Source organism: Rhineura floridana, chromosome 21 (assembly GCF_030035675.1).
Source record: "Rhineura floridana isolate rRhiFlo1 chromosome 21, rRhiFlo1.hap2, whole genome shotgun sequence".
Classification (NCBI taxonomy): Eukaryota; Metazoa; Chordata; class Lepidosauria; order Squamata; family Rhineuridae; genus Rhineura; species Rhineura floridana.
The window spans coordinates 16,237,442-16,257,890 of NC_084500.1; the positions used below are offsets into that span (position 1 = coordinate 16,237,442).

At 46.6% G+C, this 20,449-nt stretch overlaps 3 protein-coding genes across 9 annotated transcripts in view; 1 reads left to right on the forward strand and 2 right to left on the reverse strand.

The window, feature by feature from the left end:
* Positions 1 to 1,163, reverse strand: part of VMP1 (vacuole membrane protein 1) — a 132,011-nt gene extending 130,848 nt beyond the window's left edge. The window contains exon 1 of the mRNA XM_061605404.1: positions 889 to 1,163. The gene's annotated coding sequence lies outside the window, so the exon portion shown is untranslated. The remainder of the gene's footprint in view (positions 1 to 888) is intronic.
* PTRH2 (peptidyl-tRNA hydrolase 2) lies at positions 1,044 to 4,575 on the forward strand. Of its 6 annotated transcripts, none has more exons than XM_061605412.1 (2): positions 1,044 to 1,196; positions 2,343 to 4,575. In XM_061605412.1, exon 2 carries the CDS (start codon positions 2,350 to 2,352, stop codon positions 2,866 to 2,868), a length of 519 nt encoding a protein of 172 aa, XP_061461396.1. In that variant the 5' UTR covers positions 1,044 to 1,196; positions 2,343 to 2,349; the 3' UTR covers positions 2,869 to 4,575. The 6 variants fall into 6 exon arrangements, with proteins under 6 accessions (XP_061461396.1, XP_061461393.1, XP_061461394.1 ...); XM_061605409.1 differs by lacking the exon at positions 1,044 to 1,196 and adding an exon at positions 1,223 to 1,339; XM_061605410.1 differs by lacking the exon at positions 1,044 to 1,196 and adding an exon at positions 1,392 to 1,618.
* A 5,648-nt stretch (positions 4,576 to 10,223) lies between these two features.
* CLTC (clathrin heavy chain) overlaps positions 10,224 to 20,449 on the reverse strand; it is an 87,512-nt gene continuing 77,286 nt past the window's right edge. For both annotated transcript variants that reach the window (XM_061605270.1, XM_061605269.1), the window contains 2 exons: positions 14,163 to 14,238; positions 10,224 to 11,794 (listed from right to left, as the gene is read on the reverse strand). In XM_061605270.1, the coding sequence (XP_061461254.1) occupies positions 11,670 to 11,794; positions 14,163 to 14,238 (201 nt within the window). In that variant the 3' untranslated portion in view covers positions 10,224 to 11,669. The remainder of the gene's footprint in view (positions 11,795 to 14,162; positions 14,239 to 20,449) is intronic.

A 20,449-nucleotide genomic window follows, 5' to 3' on the forward strand; every position in this document is an offset into this window, starting at 1 on the left:
AGTTTCCCCCCCTTTTTTTGAAGAGAACGGAGAAAGGAGCATCGAATGTTTTTACTCACTTATTGTTATAGAGAGAGGGCTGTGTCCAACATGAGCCATACTCTCAGCACACCCCATTGAAATGAATGGACATGGACTTGATGTAAGTCTGTTCATTTTAACGGCCCTACTCCCCATTTAACACAAATGGCTTGGGGAGGGGGTCTTAAGGAAGAATTTGAAACCAGCCCTGTGTCTTTCCTTTCGGCCCACTCACTGCCTTCCACGCCGGGGCCACAAAAAGGGTCCTTGCGTCAAACTGGAAAAAACACCCCGGCCCCCAAACCCATCCCAGGCCCAGGGATGCATCCAGTTATACCCAAAGCAACATTAGCAGCCGTGACTAGATGAGCTCAGGCTGCCTCCAAGAGCAGTCCTATTCAGAGAAGACCATCGAAATGAACAGGCACGGCTAAGTGAGGCGGCAATCCAACACACGCTTACCTAGGGGTAAGTCCCATTGAACAACATGGGGCTTACTTCAGAGTAGAGAGGGGTGCTGGGTGTCTTAGGCCCGTTTATTTCAGTGGGACTACTCTGGGTAGACCGTAGCTGGGCACAGCCCACAGGGAGCCCCCATTCACTCAGAGGGTGAGCCCTTAAAACTGAAGGAGGAGGAGGACCCATTTTTATGGGGAGCATCTACCTTCCCCATTTGAGAGGGGAGAAAAAGACAGACTGCTGCTGGGTCCTCCTTTCTCTCCTGACAGGATGATTAGGGCAGAGGGGGAGCAGAGTCTTGTGGGGGGGAGGAAGAGCCTTCGCGCTCGCCCCTGCCTGCCCCGTGTTCCTCGCGGGGACCCGTAGGCAGCGGCAGCCGTGGCCGTCACCTCAGGCCACCTCACTTACCTCACTCGCTCGCCGGGTTCTCTCAGACACACACAAGCGCGCAGCAGCCCCAGCTTATCCCCGCGGCGGCGGCAGCGGCAGCTGCTTCTTTTCCACACCAGCGCTGACTCCTCCGCCCCCTGCCGCTCTTAGATATTACCTCTGGGCTTCGGGCCAGCCCGGAAGTAGGGGGAGGGCGCTCCGCCTGGCTCCGCCCACCGACCGGAAGACGCTGTTTCTGTCGTCACGTCCGGTCACGACATCGTACCTTCCTGTGTTTTTCGCCCCCCCTCCCGCTTTTTCTTATAGAAAAAAAAGAGAAATAAAGGGTAAGGTTTTTAAAAAGGGGGGGAAAGAAAGAGAAAAGGAAGAAATATATATATATTTCAGCCACCCCCTTATTTTAAATGCGCGTCCCGATTGGTCGGCGTGCCTATGACGTCAGGCGAAGAGCGTCCGCGGCCGGTGTGAGGTGATTGGGTGCCGCTCATAGGCCGGTATGGAGGGGGGCGGGGCGGCGCTCTAGGGAGGCACGCGCTCTGTTGTGATTGGTTGGCAGTGTTTGTGACGTCGGCGCCCGGGTCCCGTCGTGGCTGTTTCTCTGAGGCCGGCCGAAGGTGTGAGGCGGAGGCGAGTGTCTGGTGAGGCGGACAGGTGACAGGACCAGCCTGGGGTGGAGGCCGAGGCCGCCTCGAGGACCCAGAGAGGGTGGCAGGGTCGTGAGAAGAATGCCCGTCTATCAAGATAAACTGTAAATTTATGCAAATCTGTGTTAAAAATTAGAAAGACGGGGGGAAGGCCAGAAAGGCAAACTCAGCTTCCAACATTCATTTGCATATGCAAATATATTATTATTATTCATTAGCATTCTATCCAAATGCTATTTCTACTGCGCCCTTGCCCATTCAAACTAATGGAAGTGGCCAAACTGGGTCTATTAATTTTAGCTCCTCAGAGTGAAACTTAGCCGAATATAACTGGTTGGATTTCTTACCAGCCCTTTTCCATTAAGATCCCAGGGCTGGGTAGGTCACAACTGCAGCATAAAAATGCAGGATTGAAATTAGTTAAAACAACTTGCAATACCAGATTCCGTCTTTCTTGTTTAATACGTACTTTTTAAAAGCCTCAAGACAGCTGTCAGTATAATACTAAAACAAGACAAGCGGTAGATCAAAGTATTCCAGCTGAACCTAGGAAATCTTAAAAAAAAACCTTAAGAGCATTGGAGTTGGTGCCTCCATTTTTCAGAGGGTACCAGGTTAATAACGGCTGGTCACCACTGACAAGCATCACCTCTCCAAATGTTTCAGACAGTCTTTCTCTGACCCAAGTGGAGATCTGCAAAGGATTGAACCTGGGGCTTTCTGCGTGCAAAGCGTGTGCTCTCTACCGTGGCTTGGCTGTCACAAAGGCTGCGCTTTCTATTGCGCTCCAGCAATCTTCCTAATGTTTCTCTTGCCCTTGGTCCCCAGATATGCTATGGATTATCTTTCCAAGCCTGGTATGTTCAGTATAATTGCCGGCGTTGCCTGTGGAGTATGCCTAGGCTGGGGCATTCGAGCTCGGTTCTTCCGACCCTCCAAAGCCAGAATCACCATGATTGCCAATGAACTGGGCAATGAAGCCAGCATAATGGGCGAATGCGGCGAATTCAAGATGGTGATTGTAGTCCGGAACGACCTGAAGATGCAGAAGGGCAAAGTGGCTGCCCAGTGTTCCCATGCAGCCGTTTCAGCCTACAAACAAATTCAGCGCCGAAACCCTGAACTTCTGAAGCAGTGGGAGTATTGCGGGCAGCCGAAGGTGGTCCTCAAGGCTCCTGATGAGGAAACTCTCCTTCAGCTCCTAGGCGAGGCAAAAGCGCTGGGCCTGACAGTGAGCTTAATCCAAGACGCAGGCCGTACACAAATAGCCCCAGGCTCTCGGACTGTCCTTGGCATTGGACCGGGACCAGCTGAGGTGGTAGACAAAGTTTCTGGCCATTTAAAACTGTATTGAATCTGAAGCAACCAGCCCACAGATAAGGATATCAACTGTATGAACTTAAAGAAAGCAAACAAATCCTAAAAATCCAATGATTATCGAGCACAATCATGGTTTGTTCTTCATTGTCTTTCAGTATTGGGAAATGCATCATCTACCCATGCTCTACTCCATTGTTGTCAGCCAGTTAAACAATATCATCCTAGGATAGTGTTGGTGGGAAACAATTTTTTAAATAATGGGTGTATGTCGAGTGTGAAACCTGGTCCTTTGGGGCAGTTTTCATGGACTTTTAAAAAAAGAGAGAGAATTGGATCCTTGAAAACCTTCAGTCAGGAGAAAAAAAAAGCTTAGAATGATGGGGCATCTTTCCTGGGATGGGTCTCCCGTGGTCCTCTAGGTGTTGTTGGATTCCAACTTTCATCAGCCCCAACCGGCATGGCCAGTAGTCGGAGACGACGGGAGCTGTAGTCCAGCAACACCTGGAAGACCACAGGTATCCCAGCCCTGTTTTAAAGACTCAAATTTGAGATGGGAGGGAAGGGGAGAAACCTATAGTATTTTTCAGTTATCTTCCACATATACCTTGAATACGGTCTGAGAAGATAACAGGTTCCTGTACGATGGCTGACTTAAACATAATTGCTTGTCATGCCCAAGGGCTGCATTTCCTCCTGGGCAACTTTGCAGGGGTCACGTTGCAAGTGGTAAAACTGGATGGAGCAATGGATGTAAATCTTAACTTCCAGAGAGTAGGCTAGTTTCCACACACACTCACCCCTCTCTGTCCTCCATCCAGGCAAGCCAGAAGCATTACCTGAATTGCAGGACACTTTCCAGCTGGGCAAAAACACTGCAGGAGGGTGCAAAGCAGGGCTAGTGAGGGGTGTGTGCATAAAATGGGGGGTTTATTCTTAGATTCATCTCTGGCTGAAAGCATGAGAATCTATAGTTTGGATGGTCTCTATGATACAGGACTCACATTGACCCCAAATCACAGAAAAGGAGTTTGCTGACCTCAGGAAGACATGTGCCAACAGACTTAACAAGTAACAAGGAAGGTTCAAAACCCCAAGTTTGCTCAGGAATAATCCCTTCAATTAAACAATCGTCTGTGCCCAGTGTAAAAGCCCACGTCAACGAAACTCACACAAGATATGGTAGAAGTTTAATTTACACTTGTACAATTTCTCCACAGGCTACAGGACAGACAAGACACAGGACATTCTTTCATATACCAAAATGCTTACTAGTACCCCGTTCAATGAAGAGTCAACACGTATTTAAACTTAGTATTTTGGGGAGTCGGCAGCACCTCTCGGGGGTCCAGCGACTTTCTCACTACACAATGCATCCTAGGAACAACATTGGGGCTACATGGAAACATGAGAACTCAGGGAGGGATCTTGCATGCCTAGCAAAGGTTACAGGAACGGCAGAGCTTTGGCTCATGGGCTAGATGCGGAAGCTCCATTCGGACCGAGAGTCTTGCTAGATTCTTCAAGAAAGGAATATTCACCCCCAGCTCTTGAGTTTCTTTCTCTCATTTCCGTCTGTATAACTTGATGCAACTTTGAACGTAACTGGGTTTAGGGTCTCTGTCTAATGCTATTTGTAATGTTAGGGAATGATTGATTGGGGATTAGACACTGCTGGTATTAATTGTAATTTAAAATGCTTTATTTTCCCTGTTTCCTTTTCAATAAACCAACTTTAGTTTTACTCTTTGTGTGCTTTATTGGGATTGAGGGCAAGGTTATATACATGTCAGAGTGACGTGTGGATTTAATGCCAGCAAAAGGCTCCACTACACTCACGCCTGTGGGGATTCACATGTGTACGTGCAAAGCAGGGCTAGTATGGGGTGTAGCCTAGGCAGAGTTCTGAGGGCGAGATAGAGGCCTGGAGAGGTGCATTTGGCCCCCAGGCCTGAGGTTCCCTTCTGCCCTCTAGTGGATGGAAGAGAGCAAAGTGGAGTGTCAATATCTGGAAGGTACTGTTTTATTTAAAGCTTTTTTAAACCCAGGTCTAGCTGAAAAGGCTTGCAGCTCAATTCAAAAAGAAAGGACGGTCCTTGCCCTCAGGCTTCCAATCTCAAAACACACAACACAAAAGGAAAAAGGGATGGGGAGGGAAGATGAAAACAAGCAGTAAATTCTCGACATTGCAGGATTTCTGAATCTGGTACTTTGAATGGAAATGAGTGAGGAGGAGCCAAGTGGAGCTGGTCTTTTAAACAGAACTAGCCCTGCTTCCCATCTTTCTGAAGGCTGACAGAATATAATCTCGTAATATCTACAGTAAGAATCTGTAACTCCAAAGCACTGATGTTCTCTGGGGGCGCTCTTGTGAAAGCCTCAGTTGGGAAAGGTATTTCTTTGTTACTGCATTTATATTCCCATCTATGCACTCAAGGTGGCATGCATGGTTCTCCCTCTCCCATTGTATCCTCACAGCAAGCCTGTGAGGTAGGTCAGGCTGAGAGACTATACTAGCCTCCCATCACCCAGTGAGAGCTTCATGGCTGAGGAAGGATTTTAACCCAAGCCTCGTAGATCCTTAACACTGTTACCGCTACGCCACATTGACAGCATTGCAAGACGCTTCATGTATTTCTTGAGCACATTTATACTCTGCACACTTTCCTACAAGAGGATCCTGGCTAATGAAGCTTATTTATTCGACCTCTTTCTATACTAACATCCAAGAGATCTGTAGGCGCATGGAATACAAACCCATCTTAAAATCAAAATACATAAAAATTCAAAGGCCAAGCAAGAGTGCCTCACAGCCTGGACAAAAAGGCCAGTTCTCAATGGGCATCTGAAGGCCAATTCATGGAGTGCCAAACAGAATTCACCGGGAAAGGGTGTTCGAGAGCTGGGGTGTCACCCCAGAAAAGGCCCCGCCAAATGGGTCTCCGCCAGCAGAGGAATATTTGGAAGTGCAGTCCAAGAGCTGACCGACAAAACTCAACTTCACATGCATGTAATCTGTACTTGCTTAACTTACTGTGCTCAAGCCAGAAATGCAGGCATTACTTGAGTAACTTTTCAATCAGCTACTGTAAGGTTAAAGGTGTGCCTATTCAACACATGCATAGTTCTTAGAGCCATTGACTGTAATTTTATTTTGCATCTCATTGCCACCACACATTACCATTTTCCACTTTTTATAATACCTGCCCAATGAGATTTCTTACATCTGAGAAAGTGGGCTTCTAGTCCATAAACACGTATAATAAATCGGGCAGCCTTTTAAAAGCTGCCACAAACCCCAAATTGTGTTAATTATTCTGTTTTGCCACTCTTAAACCCCGTGGCACTTTCATTGGGTAACTAAACTCTGGCAATAAATGTGTGCACTGGGAAGGGCTACATTCATTATTCCCGTTACAATCAACCTCTATCATCAACCCCAAACTGTCTTTTCTAAACTGAAAATGCCCAGTTATTTTAAGATAGAAAAAGGAGATGTGGCAAAGGGATGTGGCAAGGTTTTCTTTCTGGCAGTGGTGGTTCGATAAAAGAGTTGTGCTTCAAAACTGCAGTTTAGTCTAAGGGCTGTAGTTCGGTGGCAGAATACATTATTTGGTGCAAAAAGTCCCAGGGTCAATCCCCCGCATCTCCAGGTAAGCCAGAAATGCCCCAACTGAAATCATGGAGAGTTACTGTCAATACTGAGCTAATGTATGGGCATCCACATGAATTGTTCATGGGGGGAAGGTAAAGTAAGACACGAAAAGAGGACAGTAGTTTCTCACCCAAAATGAGAATAGTCCAGTTTCACAAATGCTAGAAACTTGTTTTTAAAATTGAACGCTGGGAATGTGGGGGACTGCCCTCTCACCCACCCAGGGCTAGATGGGCAGATGGTCTGACTCTGTACAAGGCAGCTTCCTATTTCAAGCCTTTGTTCAGGACCATAAGGACTAGAAGCTTGCTTTATTTTTGGAGAAAGGACCACACTTGTATGGAAGAGCACCTGTTTTGCATGCAGAAGGTCCTGGTTTCAATCCCCAGCTTCTGCAGGGAGGGCTGAAGTCCTGAAGAGTTGTTGCCAGTCAGTATGTAGACAGTACTGAGCTAGATGAACCATCGGCCTGACTTGGTGTGCGACAGCTTCCTGTTTCTAAGGTGTTGTTTTTTTTAAAAAAAATGGCTCTAGCATGTAGCTTATCAGGTGCACATAGGGGAATAAGCAGACCAACTTCAAAAACAAAGAGCTGTTCTATTAGCAACTGCCTCTGCTTGAAATATCTATGCAAGCAAGCAACTGATGCAACAGCCTGCAACAAAAATGGCATGTTGTGTTCGCACCTTGGCAGCCTGTAATCAAGGCTTACCCTTTCCATAAAGAGATGAACAGGTGCTGCCCTCTGGTGGCCATTTCATCCAGCAGTCCTTGGCTTTCTGGTTGTAGTTTTATTGAAGCCATTCCAATCCGTTAAAGTCACCCAGCAATCTTTAGTTTATAGGGCAACCATAAATTGTACGATAGGAACATAGGAAGCTGCCTTGCACTGAGACCATTGATTCATCTTGCTTGGTATTGTCTACACTGACTGGCAGCTGCTCTCCAGGGTTTCAGACAGGGGGCTTTTTTCAGCCCTACCTGAAGATGCTGGGGATTGAACCTGGGACCTTCTGCGTGCAAGGCCGATGCTCCACCAGTGTGGTGTAGTGGTGAAGGTGCTGGACTACGACCTGGGAGACCAGGGTTCAAATCCCCACATAGCCATGAAGCTCACTGGGTGACCTTGGGCCAGTCACTACCTCTCAGCCTCAGAGGAAGGCAATGGTAACCCCCCTCTGACCCTATTCGTAGGGTTGCCATAAGTCAGGATCGACTTGAAGGCAGTCCATTTCCATTTTCAGGCAAAAGGGTTTCTACACACCCCACTCTCCATCCAAGGCAAGCAAAGGAATTTGCACAGTTCAAAAACACATTTCAGTCAGTGGAGACTGGTGGCTCCACTGCCGGGGGGGCAGCGAATCCACTCTTTAGTCTGAACTTTCAAGGAGCTCCTTGAAAGTTCAGACTAAAACCTGAAGTGGATTCACTGCCCTACTGACAGTGGAGCCACAGACTCCACTGATTCTAACCATACAGAAGCACTCAAGTAGGGCACAGGGGAAGGCCATGGGGGTAGGGCCTGGGAAGAGTCCCAAGGGTCAGACAGAAAAGCTTTCCCTCCTTGTTCTCGGAAAGCTCCCCTCAGTCTCCAAACACAGCATGGCATGTGATAAGGACTACTGTCCCCACTCTGGAGACAGGGAACTAGCTCTGTGTTGGTTTTTTCCTATCTCAGCCCTCCATATGTGTTCTCCACCTAGGTGAGCAGAGGCACACGGAAACTTTCTCAAGCCATAGAGAAAGTGCAGTGGGAACTGAGGAAAGGGGCATGTCAGGGACAAAGTCACAGCTCAGTGGTGTGAGCATCTGCTGCTTCACTTGTGGAAGGTCCCGGGTTTAGGCCCTGTCATCTGCCTTGGTAGGGCTGGGAATGTCACCTGTCTGAAGCCTTGGAGAGCTGCTGCTAGTCAGAGCAGACAGTACGGAGCTAAATGGACCAGTGCTCTGACTCAGTACAAGGTAGCTGGCGTAGTGGTGAGAGTGTTGGATTACTCTAGTGGGAGACCAGGGTTTAAATCCCCACACAGCCATGAATCTCATTGGGTGACCTCTCAGCCTCAGAGGGAGGCGATGGTAAACCCCCTCTGAATATTGCTTACCATGAAAACCCTATTTGTAGCGTTGTCATAAGTCGGGATCGACTTGAGGTAGTCCATTATATCGTTTTACGTAAACTGCTTAGAACAGGGATAGCCGCCATGGTGCCCTCCAGATGTTCCCTACGGCAACTCCCACCATCCCTGGCTATCATGGCCAATGATCAGGTGAATCCTGCTGGGAGGAAGGGCGGGATATAATTCAAATAATAAATAAAAAGATGCATCAATCGTATTGCTGTCTAGCCGAAGTGGAAGCCTGCAACCCTTCAGATGCTTCTGGACTCCCAACCCTCTTCCAAGACTGTTGGCCATGCCAGCTAAGGCTGACGAGATTTGAAGTCCAACGCCATCTAGAGGGCCACAAGTTCCCCATACCCTTGACTAAAGGATTCTTAGTCCTTAAATCAGCCAATTAAGCTTTTGGGGAAGCTCTGTCCCGCTGTTCAGACTCAGTGTGGTTACATCCAGGCTGCAGAGGGTGGTTTAACAATAATTTGCACTTACGGGAAAAATCATAAGAAAAGTGTGGGTGGGCGTACATGCAGAAGTCCATAGGAATGTCTGCTAGTTCAGCATCAGAATGCAGCTCTCCACAGTCCTTTGGGGAAGCTATGCTAACATGATTGAAAAAAACACGCTTGTAGCATAAAAGAGATGCTAGTCAGCACCTAATCCTAGGATAGGTCTGCTTTTGAGTACAGCAGGCGTGAAGAACTGGATATGGCCAGGTCCTTCTTTTCCCCACGGGCCAACATTGACATGCAAGAGGATGGCCAGCCTATCTACCATTTCTGCTATCTCAGCTTCCCTGCCATGCAATGCATCTCTTAGCCCCAGGCCCTTAGACAAGGTTGAGAACTCTGTATATAAACTATGGATTGCATCCCAACTAGGTTAGTGGGCCCAGGTTAGTGATACCCATTGATTTCGATGCGTCTACTCTGAGCAGAATTTGCTTCGATACACCTGTATGAAAACACTTGAGGGGCACTGCTTTTGAAAAGTACTGAATACTCACTCAAGGATCCTTACAACAAAAAAAGTCAGGATTCTTGTTCTAGTGCAGGCACAAGGGGCCAAGGTTGAGCAATACTGGCTTTCAGGCCACATAATGAATTTGTGGCAGGGAAGAGATATGAAACAGGGGTCTCCCGGGTTCATATTCCAGTCTTAGCCACTACACCCCAAACTCTGCAAGGCAATTTACAACTGGCTTTGTTCACCTGCTACCATAAAAATTCCAAAGCCATAGAGACTACCTATACTGAAATAAACAATCACTTGTTAGTTTGATTTTCCCCACCAAAAGGCTGCCTGAGGCTCTAGGACAAACGTGGGGAACTTTCTGCCCTTGAGATGTATGCTGAACTACAATTTCCTATCCATGCCTGGCCATGCTTGCTGGGACTGATGGGAGATGTAGTTCAGCAACATCTGAAGTGCCAAAGAGTCTCCGTAACTGCTGTAGGAGGAGACCCCATCCATGACAGCCAGCCATGTTCAGAGGCCATTTGGCCACACACTTGTATACCACCTGGGCTCTTCCACACAAACCTTGCAAATAGGTCTGGCCTCCTTTCTCTGGTGGTCAGATGAGGTTTTGCACATACAAACATGACAGTAATTCAAACAGCATTGAACATTAAAGTCAACTTTATTTTGAAGCTAAATATATTAAGGCAACTTAACATACCTATAACATGATCTTTTTTTTTTGTCAGATTTAACTGGAAACACTCAAAAACTACAACCCTAAAGAGGTTTTTCACCTGGTTAGAAGATGTTGTCATTGGCCCAGCTGCTGCCGACTGCTGAAAAGTGCTATTAACTCTCCCTTATTCCAGTATATAGTCCCAAGCGTTTGTGTCACACACACTTCTCTCTCACGCACACAATCTTTTCAGTGCAAAGTCACCTGCCAATATGGTCTCCATAGTAACAATTTGGTATTTTTGCTAAGTTGCTGGTCCAACCTTCCGTGTTTTGTTTTTAGGCCAAGAACATACATCGTAAAAGGAGTTCAAAGAGAGATACATAGTGAAAAACTACTACCATAGAGCATGTCCACAGTCCAGTAATTTATTTTTTTTCCAATCTGAGTCATTTTTAAATTGCACAAACAAAAACGGAACAGCAATTGGGTTTTGTCCCCCCTCCCACTCCTCTGTTTAGTTCTCGCCTGTACACTCGGGAAAAAAGTGATCTTGAACACCACAATATCCAACATACACAAACCTCAGGGTGGCGTTAGTCAAATACACGCATGTTTGGATTCATGGTGCTCCTCCTTGTTCCTCAATGGAAAATTAAAAAAATGGTCCCCACAAGAAAAGCACAGGGTACAGTAGAACAACAGAAGGGGTGCCATCCGTTTACGTATGGAGTCAACACACACTACCATCTTCTCTAAGGCTAAACTGGAAACCTGCATAGGTGAAAAAGGGGAAAACTCTGACTAGGTTTGCTGTTGCTGTCTTTTTAATTCAGGAAAGGTTGTCTGTACGCATTGTCTTTTTTTCTTTCTAGAGAGCTAAGCAATCCAACTTGGGTAGGATATGCTGGTTAGTGTTGCAACTCCCAAATACAACCCCCCCCTCTCTGGTTTAGCTTTTTTACCACCCCTTCAGAATATACAATGAGACTTTTAAATGCATTTTTAGGATAAAGACAGTACATATTCGTAAGCTGCTCACATACACTGAACTTTTAGATTCAATAGTAGAGTTTAAACGTTTACAGAGTGCAAATCGGAATAGTCACAAAGACTGGGTTTAATGTCAAGAAGCAGTCTTGCCAAAAAAAAGAGAGAAAGAAAGCCCACTTGAACAGGTAAAACTATTCCCATTTGGAGAAAAAAATAAGAGTTCTAAGTGACATGGAATGTGGAAAAAAAGATGGATTATGCTTAAGTGGGATTGAAGAGTTTGCGCTGGGAAGGGATGGTGGGGAGCAAAGAAAACTGTAGTCCTTCATAAAGGAAAGGTTACAAGACCACGAAGCTTTTCCCTGTCGAGTTGAAGTGGGAGAGACGGTGGACTTTCAACAGCAAAACGATGCTAACTCCAAACTGACTTTGCTTTCTTACATGGTGTACCCAAAACCGGGCTGAGGTTGCCCATAGGGAGGTGCGGTGTAGCCATAGCCAAAAGGTGCTTGTGGGGGAACTGCCACACTGGGGCCTGCCGTCAACATGAGCTGGGGCTGACCTAGGACGAAAGGAGGGAGGAGAAGGAGGACAGGGGGTTAGGGATAGCCAAAGAACAATAACAAACCTTTACAAAGCAAAAGAAATAAACTACAATTAAAGCCCCACCAGTTCTATACATTTAGAGCACCACATGCGCGTGCATGCGTGCGTCAACAGAAAAACAATAAATCTCATTAAAAAATGCAAATATAAATCCAGTAAAAGTTCTTAGAGGCCACTACACATTGCTCACAGCTAGAGTTCCCGGCAAAGAGGGACTGGTTGTTAAACTGCTCTGGGAGGGGTCTCCTAACCACGACTGTACAAAGCAGTATAAGAGTGCTTTAAATTTGTAGTGCAGATTGGCATATCAGCAGGTACAAAGAAAAACCATACCTGGCTTTTTGTTTATTTATTCAGGATTGAATCCAACTAAGTTTTACTCAGAGTAGACCCACTGAAATTAACCCTAATTGATTTCATTTAGAAAGATTTATAAACCGCTTCAAAAAAATCTACGCCATGTACATAATAATCCATTAATACACAGATAAATCAGAAAAAAAATTAAACACCAGCATGAGTGCACAACTGAATTATACATCTGCGTAGACTTGCTGAAACAAAGGTCTTATAGCAGGCACTGACAACAGTATAGTGAGGGTGCCTGCCTAATGTTAATAGCCAGGGACTTTCGGACTGAAAGATCAATTTCTCACAAGTGCAGAAAAAACATTATGTGGTACTTGTAAAAGTGCCAGTTCCACGGATTAAAGTGGTCGAGTGGGCGCATATGGCATGAGGGGACCCTTTAAGTAAACTGATCCCAAGTTGAGGGACTCTATATACCAACAGAAAAACCCTGAATTCGGCCTGGTAACAAACTCCGCTGCCAGCGGTGGTCTGGCTTTTAGAGAACGCCTGCATACGGTAGCTTAGAAGAAGGAATGTCTCTCCTAAAAATGGCACCTATTTAGTCTTCTAAAGTACTTCATTAATAGCCAGGTTTCTAAAGGAAGATCTGCTCATCAGATTAGCACAGTACCCCACTATTGATTAATATGAATATTGCAGCTCTAGATATTTTCCAGGAACACCAAGTATAGCAGGGGTGGGGATCCTCAGGGCCAGGGGCCAAATATGGCCCTCTAGTCTCTTTTATCTGGCCCTTGGGACTCCCCCCCCCAACCAGGCCACACCCTTGCTGTCTCTGCTTCACGTCTTCCTTGAGTGCTTTTGCCTGGTTGGACTGTCCTTGAACTGTGACAACGCCCGTCTCGATGGCGAGATGGGTCTGTGTGAAACAGACTTCTGTGGCTGCAACGTGGCCTACTGTAGAAAAGGCAAGAGTCACTTCTGTTGCTCCACCCACTTTTGCCTCTGCCTACGCCCACCACTCTCATGCAGCCCCTCACAGTTCGCCCACAAGGGCATGCGGCCCTCGGGCTGAACAAGGCTCCCCGTGCCCACACCCCCGATGTAGAGGATGCTTCCTACCTACAATACAATGGATAGGGTTGGTTGTTACCTTCCAGCCTATGACAACATCACTGCAAGGAAGAGCCCCACTCTGGGGAGCTATCGTCTTGGCCTCTGCCACTGAAAGGCGCACAGAACAAGGCTTCAACAGATCCTCCATCTGTTCAGTGAATGTCATAGCGGGGAGGGGGTTCCCAGAAGATGCCCTGGCCCAAGGCCTTTATAAGGGGAGCTGGGGGTCAGGGATTGTGCCTGGAAACAACCTGGCATGCAGCACAGCTTTTTAAAAATGCCTCTTTCGCGTCTGCAAACTTTCCCTGCATGCCAAATGCTTGGAAGAGGCAAAGGGGGTGAAAATGAGTGATGTATTACTCATAACATTTAGAAAGGTAACAACCAACCCCGTCAGTTGCATTGTAGGTAAGAAGCATCCTATACATCCGGGGTGGGGGGGGGAGCCTGAGGGCCGCATTCTTTTGTGGGTGACCTTTGAGGGGCCATATGAGGCAATTTGAAGTATTTAATGCTAGAGTCATTTTTATACTGATTTTATTTGGATGGGGGGGGGTTAACACAGTTTTACCGATGAGCACAGATCATTTGCTTTTCTGTTCTCTCTAGGAGAAGACGGCACAAATATTATGCCCCAGGTTAGCAGCTAAGCTTGTCGGTGAAGGGAATGGCTGAGCCTCCCAAATGGACTGCTAGGAAGTCCCCCTGGCCCTTTTTTTCACCCCTGTGTTGACAGATTGGAGAAACTGAGCAACCTCTCCTCAAAGGGACAAATATAGGCTAGGGCTGCCAGTTGCTGACTGTCATTAAGCACCATTTTAGAAAAATCAAGCTGCAGAATCCTGCAATGTGTCCCCATTTTACACTCAACTTCACATTAAGTCACGGATCGTTACCATAAACAATGGGCTGAGTTTCCGTCGCCTGCTCTTCTTCTTTCCTCAGAGACTCTGAGGCATCCAGTTTGTCCACCTAGGAAGACAGAAGAACCCCAGGAAGTCAGACCAAGCTGAGCGGCAATGTCTCAACTCCTCGGTTTTTCTGGCAGAGAAGTGGAAAAGCCTTCAATGTGCATGAAACGCAGTCAACGAAACAAGGCCGCTTACAAAATAAAAGCTCAAGGAGGGAGGTTAACGGCAGGACTGCTACAAAAACCGTCTTAACCACACCACCATGGCTTGGAGAAAAGACATCAAGGATGTTCTGCTGATAAACCTCCAGCATGGAGGAGGAAGTTTCACATCTACCACCAAGTGGCATTTCCAGTTATCCACTGCCCAAGCCTGGCTTGGACTCTTCAGGTCAATAATCTCTGGAAATCACACCCTCTCACATGACCAAACTGCCACATCTAAGAATCGGCTTCTGGGTAATTCACCACAGCCATCCCATTGCTTTGCCAACTTCCCAGCTTGCAGCGTAACCCGCACTGCCTGTCGTGTCGGCTCTCTGGAACCCCCTCGGACCCCTTTGGGTAGTACAACTGTAACACGGTAAACAGAGGTTTGGATGAGTTGAGTCGCAGACACTTATTTTTAAAACTGGGTTCCATTTTTTTTAAATCATAATCTATGGCTGCCTTTGCCAAACTGGTGTCTTCCAGGTGCTTTGGGCTACAACTCCCATCAGCCCCAGCCAGTTGCAGTCCAAAACATCTGGAAGGCTCCAGGTTGGCAAAGACTGTTCTATGGGATAAGAAGTTGTCCTCTGTGCTCTTCGAAAGGAAGAAAGGACAGCCAGGAGAGTCTTGCAGCGGGCCAGGTTACAGAAAGACTCACTGACATTGTATTCCGCTCTCCCCTCCCAACCGAAAGGTGGTTATCCAGAATGAACACTTCTTAGCTAATCCAGGCAATAGTTCAGCAGCCAAAGACCACAGCAGAACCCCTCACAAACTGGCATGCCGTAACAGACTGCAGTTGGATTACAATGTGCGAATCCTATGAACTGCTAACTTCCACGCCACAAATTAGAAGGCATCGTCTTACCTTCTATGACCTGAAAGTTAGTTCTGGACATTAGGAACATAGGTGGCTTCCCTCTACAGGTCAAGCTATATGTCCATCCCACCCCATATTGTCTCCTCAGACTGGGAGCCGCTTTCTAGAGTCTCAGCCAGAGAGATCTTCCCCCTAACCTGCTAAGTCTCTTTAACGTGGCCTTCCACAACTGATACTTAAGTTTTTAGTAGGAATCAACTCTCTTGCTGAGTTTGCACTGTTCTGTTCCATTTGAAACTGTTTTGTGTATTACATAACTAATGGCTATATTTGTTTTCATAACTATATATTCTATTGTTGTAACCTGCCCTTGGACCTTTTATGGCCAAGGGTGGTAAGAAATCATAAACGGATCCTTTTTCTAACTGCAGATGCCATGAACTGATGCTGCAACCTTCAACATGCCAAGCAACTGATCTACTAGTGAGCTACCCTTAGTATTACATAAGACTTCCAAGACAGGGCTAAGATACACATTATATGTTTGGGCTTTTTCTTTTCCAGATTATGTCAACTTTTAGTATTCCCCACTCCATTTCACACCCTAAAAATCTGGAGAGCCATTTGCCAAATCTCTGCAATTAAATCTGCAGCTCTGAACATCAGAGCAGGGCTGGCTGACCCACAGACCCTAACTTCACCCTCTGAGGTTGTATCCTCCAAGACCATGCAAAATTTGTAGCTTTTTTTTTTTTTCCGTTCACTCCCATAGGTCCCCTGTTGTGACACTAAAAGGTCTGGGACAAACACACACAGGGCAATTCTCTTTTTAAACAAGGACATTTTAACTCTATTTAAAAGTGAATTATAAAAATGATCTTAGAATAGAGCAATGGAGCTTATGGGAAAGTCTTTTTGAAGACAGCCTTTGAGTACCAGAGTTCTCACCACACCCACTACAGCGTGTCCCTCCCCCCAGTGTGTATGTGTGGGGCAGGAAGTATTAGCTCTGGGTCAATGTGATCCTTGGCCCAAAAAAGGTTTGCCACCCCTGTATAAGAGGAACTGCAATCCTCTGAGGTCAATGGTGCCTGAGATTACATGAATCCCCCCCCACTTTAATCTAAAAACAGATTTAGGTCCCCAGAAGACTCTCGGCAAACTATTCAAGGTTACAACTCCCTTCCCCAGATCTTTAATGGGAAAGCTATCAGCCACCCCCTCCCCAAATATTTTAAAAACATGGCAACATGGTTGGCCAAACCTGCAGCACAGATGTCATGAGTTTGGAGCACTCCTGCATAAGTGTGGGAAGGGGGATTGGCTGTTGCCTGGAATAGCCCTTGTGAGGCTGCTACTCAGCTTAGCAGACTGGTGTGCAAAAACAAAAAAGTTCTATTTGGGCAGTAGCCAACTAAGTTTGACTCAGAGGAGACCCACTGAAATTAATGGACACGGCTAACATAGGTCCCTTAATTTCAGTGGGTTTCCTCTGAGCAGAACTCATGTTAGATACAAACCCAGAGGGGTGTAACTCTAAGTATGGCTAATGCTTGATGTAACCCAAGGATCTGAAGGCTGAACTGAAGAACTGTGTTGTGTCACTCACAACAGAGCTGGATGCCCCATCTAGCATCACGGTTTGTTCCCAACTCGCCATGTCTGTATCCTGGAAGCAAGAGTCAAAAAGAGCTAGTAGGAGTCTTTTACAAACACGCTTCTGGCATCAAAGAAACCTCCACAGTCTATATTTGCTTAACCACTGGCCTCTCCAACAAAGAGAAGGCAAAGAAGCAATGGCCCCTTTCCTTGACACACAACCTTTACCAGTTGCTGGGAAACTGCAAGTGGGGAAAGAGGCTGTTGCGCTCAGGTCCCGCCTGTGGCTTCCTAGAAGAGGCATTTGGTTGGCCTCTTCAGGATGTTGGAGGGATTAGAGAAGCCACTGGCTTGACCTATCAGCCAGGCTCTTACGCTGATTTATGTCGCAGTGCCCTCACTCCCCATTTGACTTCACTTGTCGGCAGTGATGGCAGCATGCAGCCAAGTCTGGCATCAGGCTGGCTGCTATGAGAACAGGATGCTGGACCCTTCTGATGTTCTTCACTGAGTGAGATCTCTGAGGCACGGATGCTGCTGGAGTCCAACTGCTTGGCTGGCTAGCTAGCCCTGGAATGCTTTTTTAGAAGGGCCAGACCACTCCCATTAGGTACACAAACCAGGGTAAGAACATTCTGGTGCTTGTTTTCAGCAGGAGATACTATTGTTGGGATGAATCCACTCTAGTATACAGGCAACACTGTCAGCAATGCAGTTTCCCCCCCACTCGTAGCCCCTCATCAGCTGGCTACGTTTATCTCTCTCATTTCCAAGCAAGGCTTCCAAACAAACGCAGAGGTCAGGAGAACGTATTCAAAAACAAAAGGAGGCAAGTGATAGCTTCCGGTTAAATCTTTGCAAGTTTCCTAGGCTGTTCTCTGGGCCTAACACAATTAATCCTACGCAATTCAATGCTGCTTCTGCTGGGAAACCTGTTACAACGGGGAAGAGCCAGAATAAGCTGGGAGTGTTTGAGGTGCTGAAGCAAGATCCAGACAGAAAAATGCAAGCTAAGCAGAAGAAGAGTCTCCAACATGGCTAGCCAGCTTCCGGACCAGATCAGACCATTTAAAAAAAACTTGCTAATTTCCTTTCATTGTTCTATTCAGGTGGCTCAAGGAACACAAATGTTTAGAATACTCCATTATTAATGGTTAGCTTGTTAAAAAACGGGGGGGGGGGAGGCTGACGGAAGCTGCTCTTTACGTAAAACCACACTGCCCTGCTGACAGGTTTTATTAAGGGCACAGAACTGCATTTTAAAAGAAAGGCTTTTCCACAGAGACTGCGATAAGCTGCAGAAGAGGGGGGAAAGAGTAAAATAAAAGCATCACATGCGGTCAATGTTATCTTTCTGGTGCTCTGTGCGCGCATGGAAAAAAGGCAAAAGAACTGAAGCGGAGGAGGGAGGTTGGAAAGATGGCGGCCAGACAAGGCTCCCTTTCCCACCCCCGCCAAAGGAAGTCCACGGCACGCAGCCCACCCCTCAACCCACAGCAATGCGCTTTGCAGCTTCAGGGGGGAAAGTGAGATGGGCATCACAACGACTGTCGAACATGCTCAGTTCAAGAAAGCAAACACTGCAGTTCATTGACCTTTTTCCACAGCACACTTGCTTTTACTGTCTCAACTTGCTAGCTGCTGAAGGACTTTCGGGGTAAATGTGTTTTTAGACCCAAATCCACAACGGGTTCCAGCGGCCGACGGGGTAATTGGGCCCCATAATCAAACTGAAGAAGGCGCTTTACACCCGCGTCCATTTTGCAGACTTTTGGAAGGTGACTGTTTACACGTCCCCGATCAGCCAAATGGAAAGAGTTTGGGAGCTGAATTTTTTTTGTGTTAATTCTGGTTTAAACAAAATGCCACAAATTTTCATTTTTAAGGTGAGAGGGATTTAACCCTTGGCCAGGAGGGGAGAAAAGCCAGCTGGAACCATAAGAACCAGAAGCCTAGTCAAATGTGAGGGGAGGAAAAAACAGTCTCTAAGCAGCCAGATCATTTTCTGGTTTTGCCTCCTGTCAGCAAAACACATGAGTAAGACTCGAGGATCAGACATTGGATCACAGTCCTTTCCAGAGAGGCAATAAGATACTATTAAGTGTGTGTGTGTGTGGGGGAGAGACCAGATTGCCACCCTGCTACTCTCCAGGGGGATACCATTAAAATGATTTGCAGCTGTCTGCAATGCAATTTCTTTTGAATGTTTCGTAGCGCAAGGTCACGGGCCTTGTGATCTCTTTCCAAACTGTGATCCAACCGATCGCATCCAACCTTCCACGGGACAGTCTATTAGCCAATTAGTGTCTACTATTTTGTCCTACAGCTACGACTATGGTTTTAATTTGCAGAGGCTTAAAGTGAGATTTTTGTTCAGGGGGCGGGCGGGCAGAAAGCAGTAGCAGCAGTGTAGTAAAGGTAGGAAGGAGGAGGGGAAAACTCATGCAGATATATCCTTAGACTTAGGCCTCCAGACTTAAAGATGGAAAAGAATCAACTTTCACCTTTTCCTTTATTGTATCAACCTGCAAAGGAATTCAGAAGGTGCAGCTTAGAGAAAAAAACTCACTCCATTATTGAGCATTAAAAAAAAAAAAGGTGGAATCAGCAAAGACAAAAGGAAGGAGAAAAAGTTAAAACCTTTTTAAAAAGCCACAGCATATATGAAGTTACCAGCTGCTGAAAGCCAAGCTGGGCTTCGTATTCCAAAGCTGGTTCATGTTATACACAAAGCAGAGGGTGCAATAAGTGCAGACCTTGTGTACTAGAAAGTTATGCTGCGATCACTTCTGACCCAAAGTTCTTCCCGCAGTTAAACCAAGAAAGTTACTGCAGCTGCCTCCAAGATTCTTCCTTCCTTCTTTCAAGCACAGTGGGTCCAAATCCTCTTTTGACACTTAACTGCATTTCAGAAAGGGACACTGGGTCTTGGGGTGGGGGGCTGGGATCCAATCTAAAGAGCACACATACTAGCTTATATACACAGCCGTCTAATCTCAGCCGTGCGCCATCCAACTCTAAGGATGCCAGGCTCATACATAATATTTTACTGAGCGACTTCCATTGTTCCAGCAACAGCTGTTCAAGAGTCACTGCTGTGACCACTCACAACCTTCTGGAAAATCTAGTATGCAGAGTGACCACTCAAACATCTGCTGTTTCTGCTCACTTGCAAGGGAAGGACTCTTTTCCAGAATCATAGCAGTGGTGTTTCTGGTTTATTTTTGGAGGTGAGGGGAGAATCCAGGCTGCCTAGAACTGGGAGGAATGCAACAGCTGGGAGCATAAGCTCACCTGGGTCATCCAGGTACTGTTCTGTCAGCATCAGGATTGTTAAGGGTTACTGAGATCTCCCAAAGCATTTAAAAACACCTGGAATGCTAAGTGTTAACCTGGTGCTACGATGACAGCAAGCTGAAAGCCAACTGCTCAGGATATGCATCACCTGGGCTCGGTCAAGCAGACCAGAAACTCATTTTCTAGCAAGACCAGCTGGAGAGACAGTCAGTCTGGCAAACAGAATTAGGGTAGTCAGTACTGAGGTGCTCATGACTGGACTGACTGCTCTTGAGTGTATAAGCAAGGCTTCTGACCCCCCCCCAAAAAAGGGTCCACAATGGGTTAGAAACCATTTCTGTCTTAAC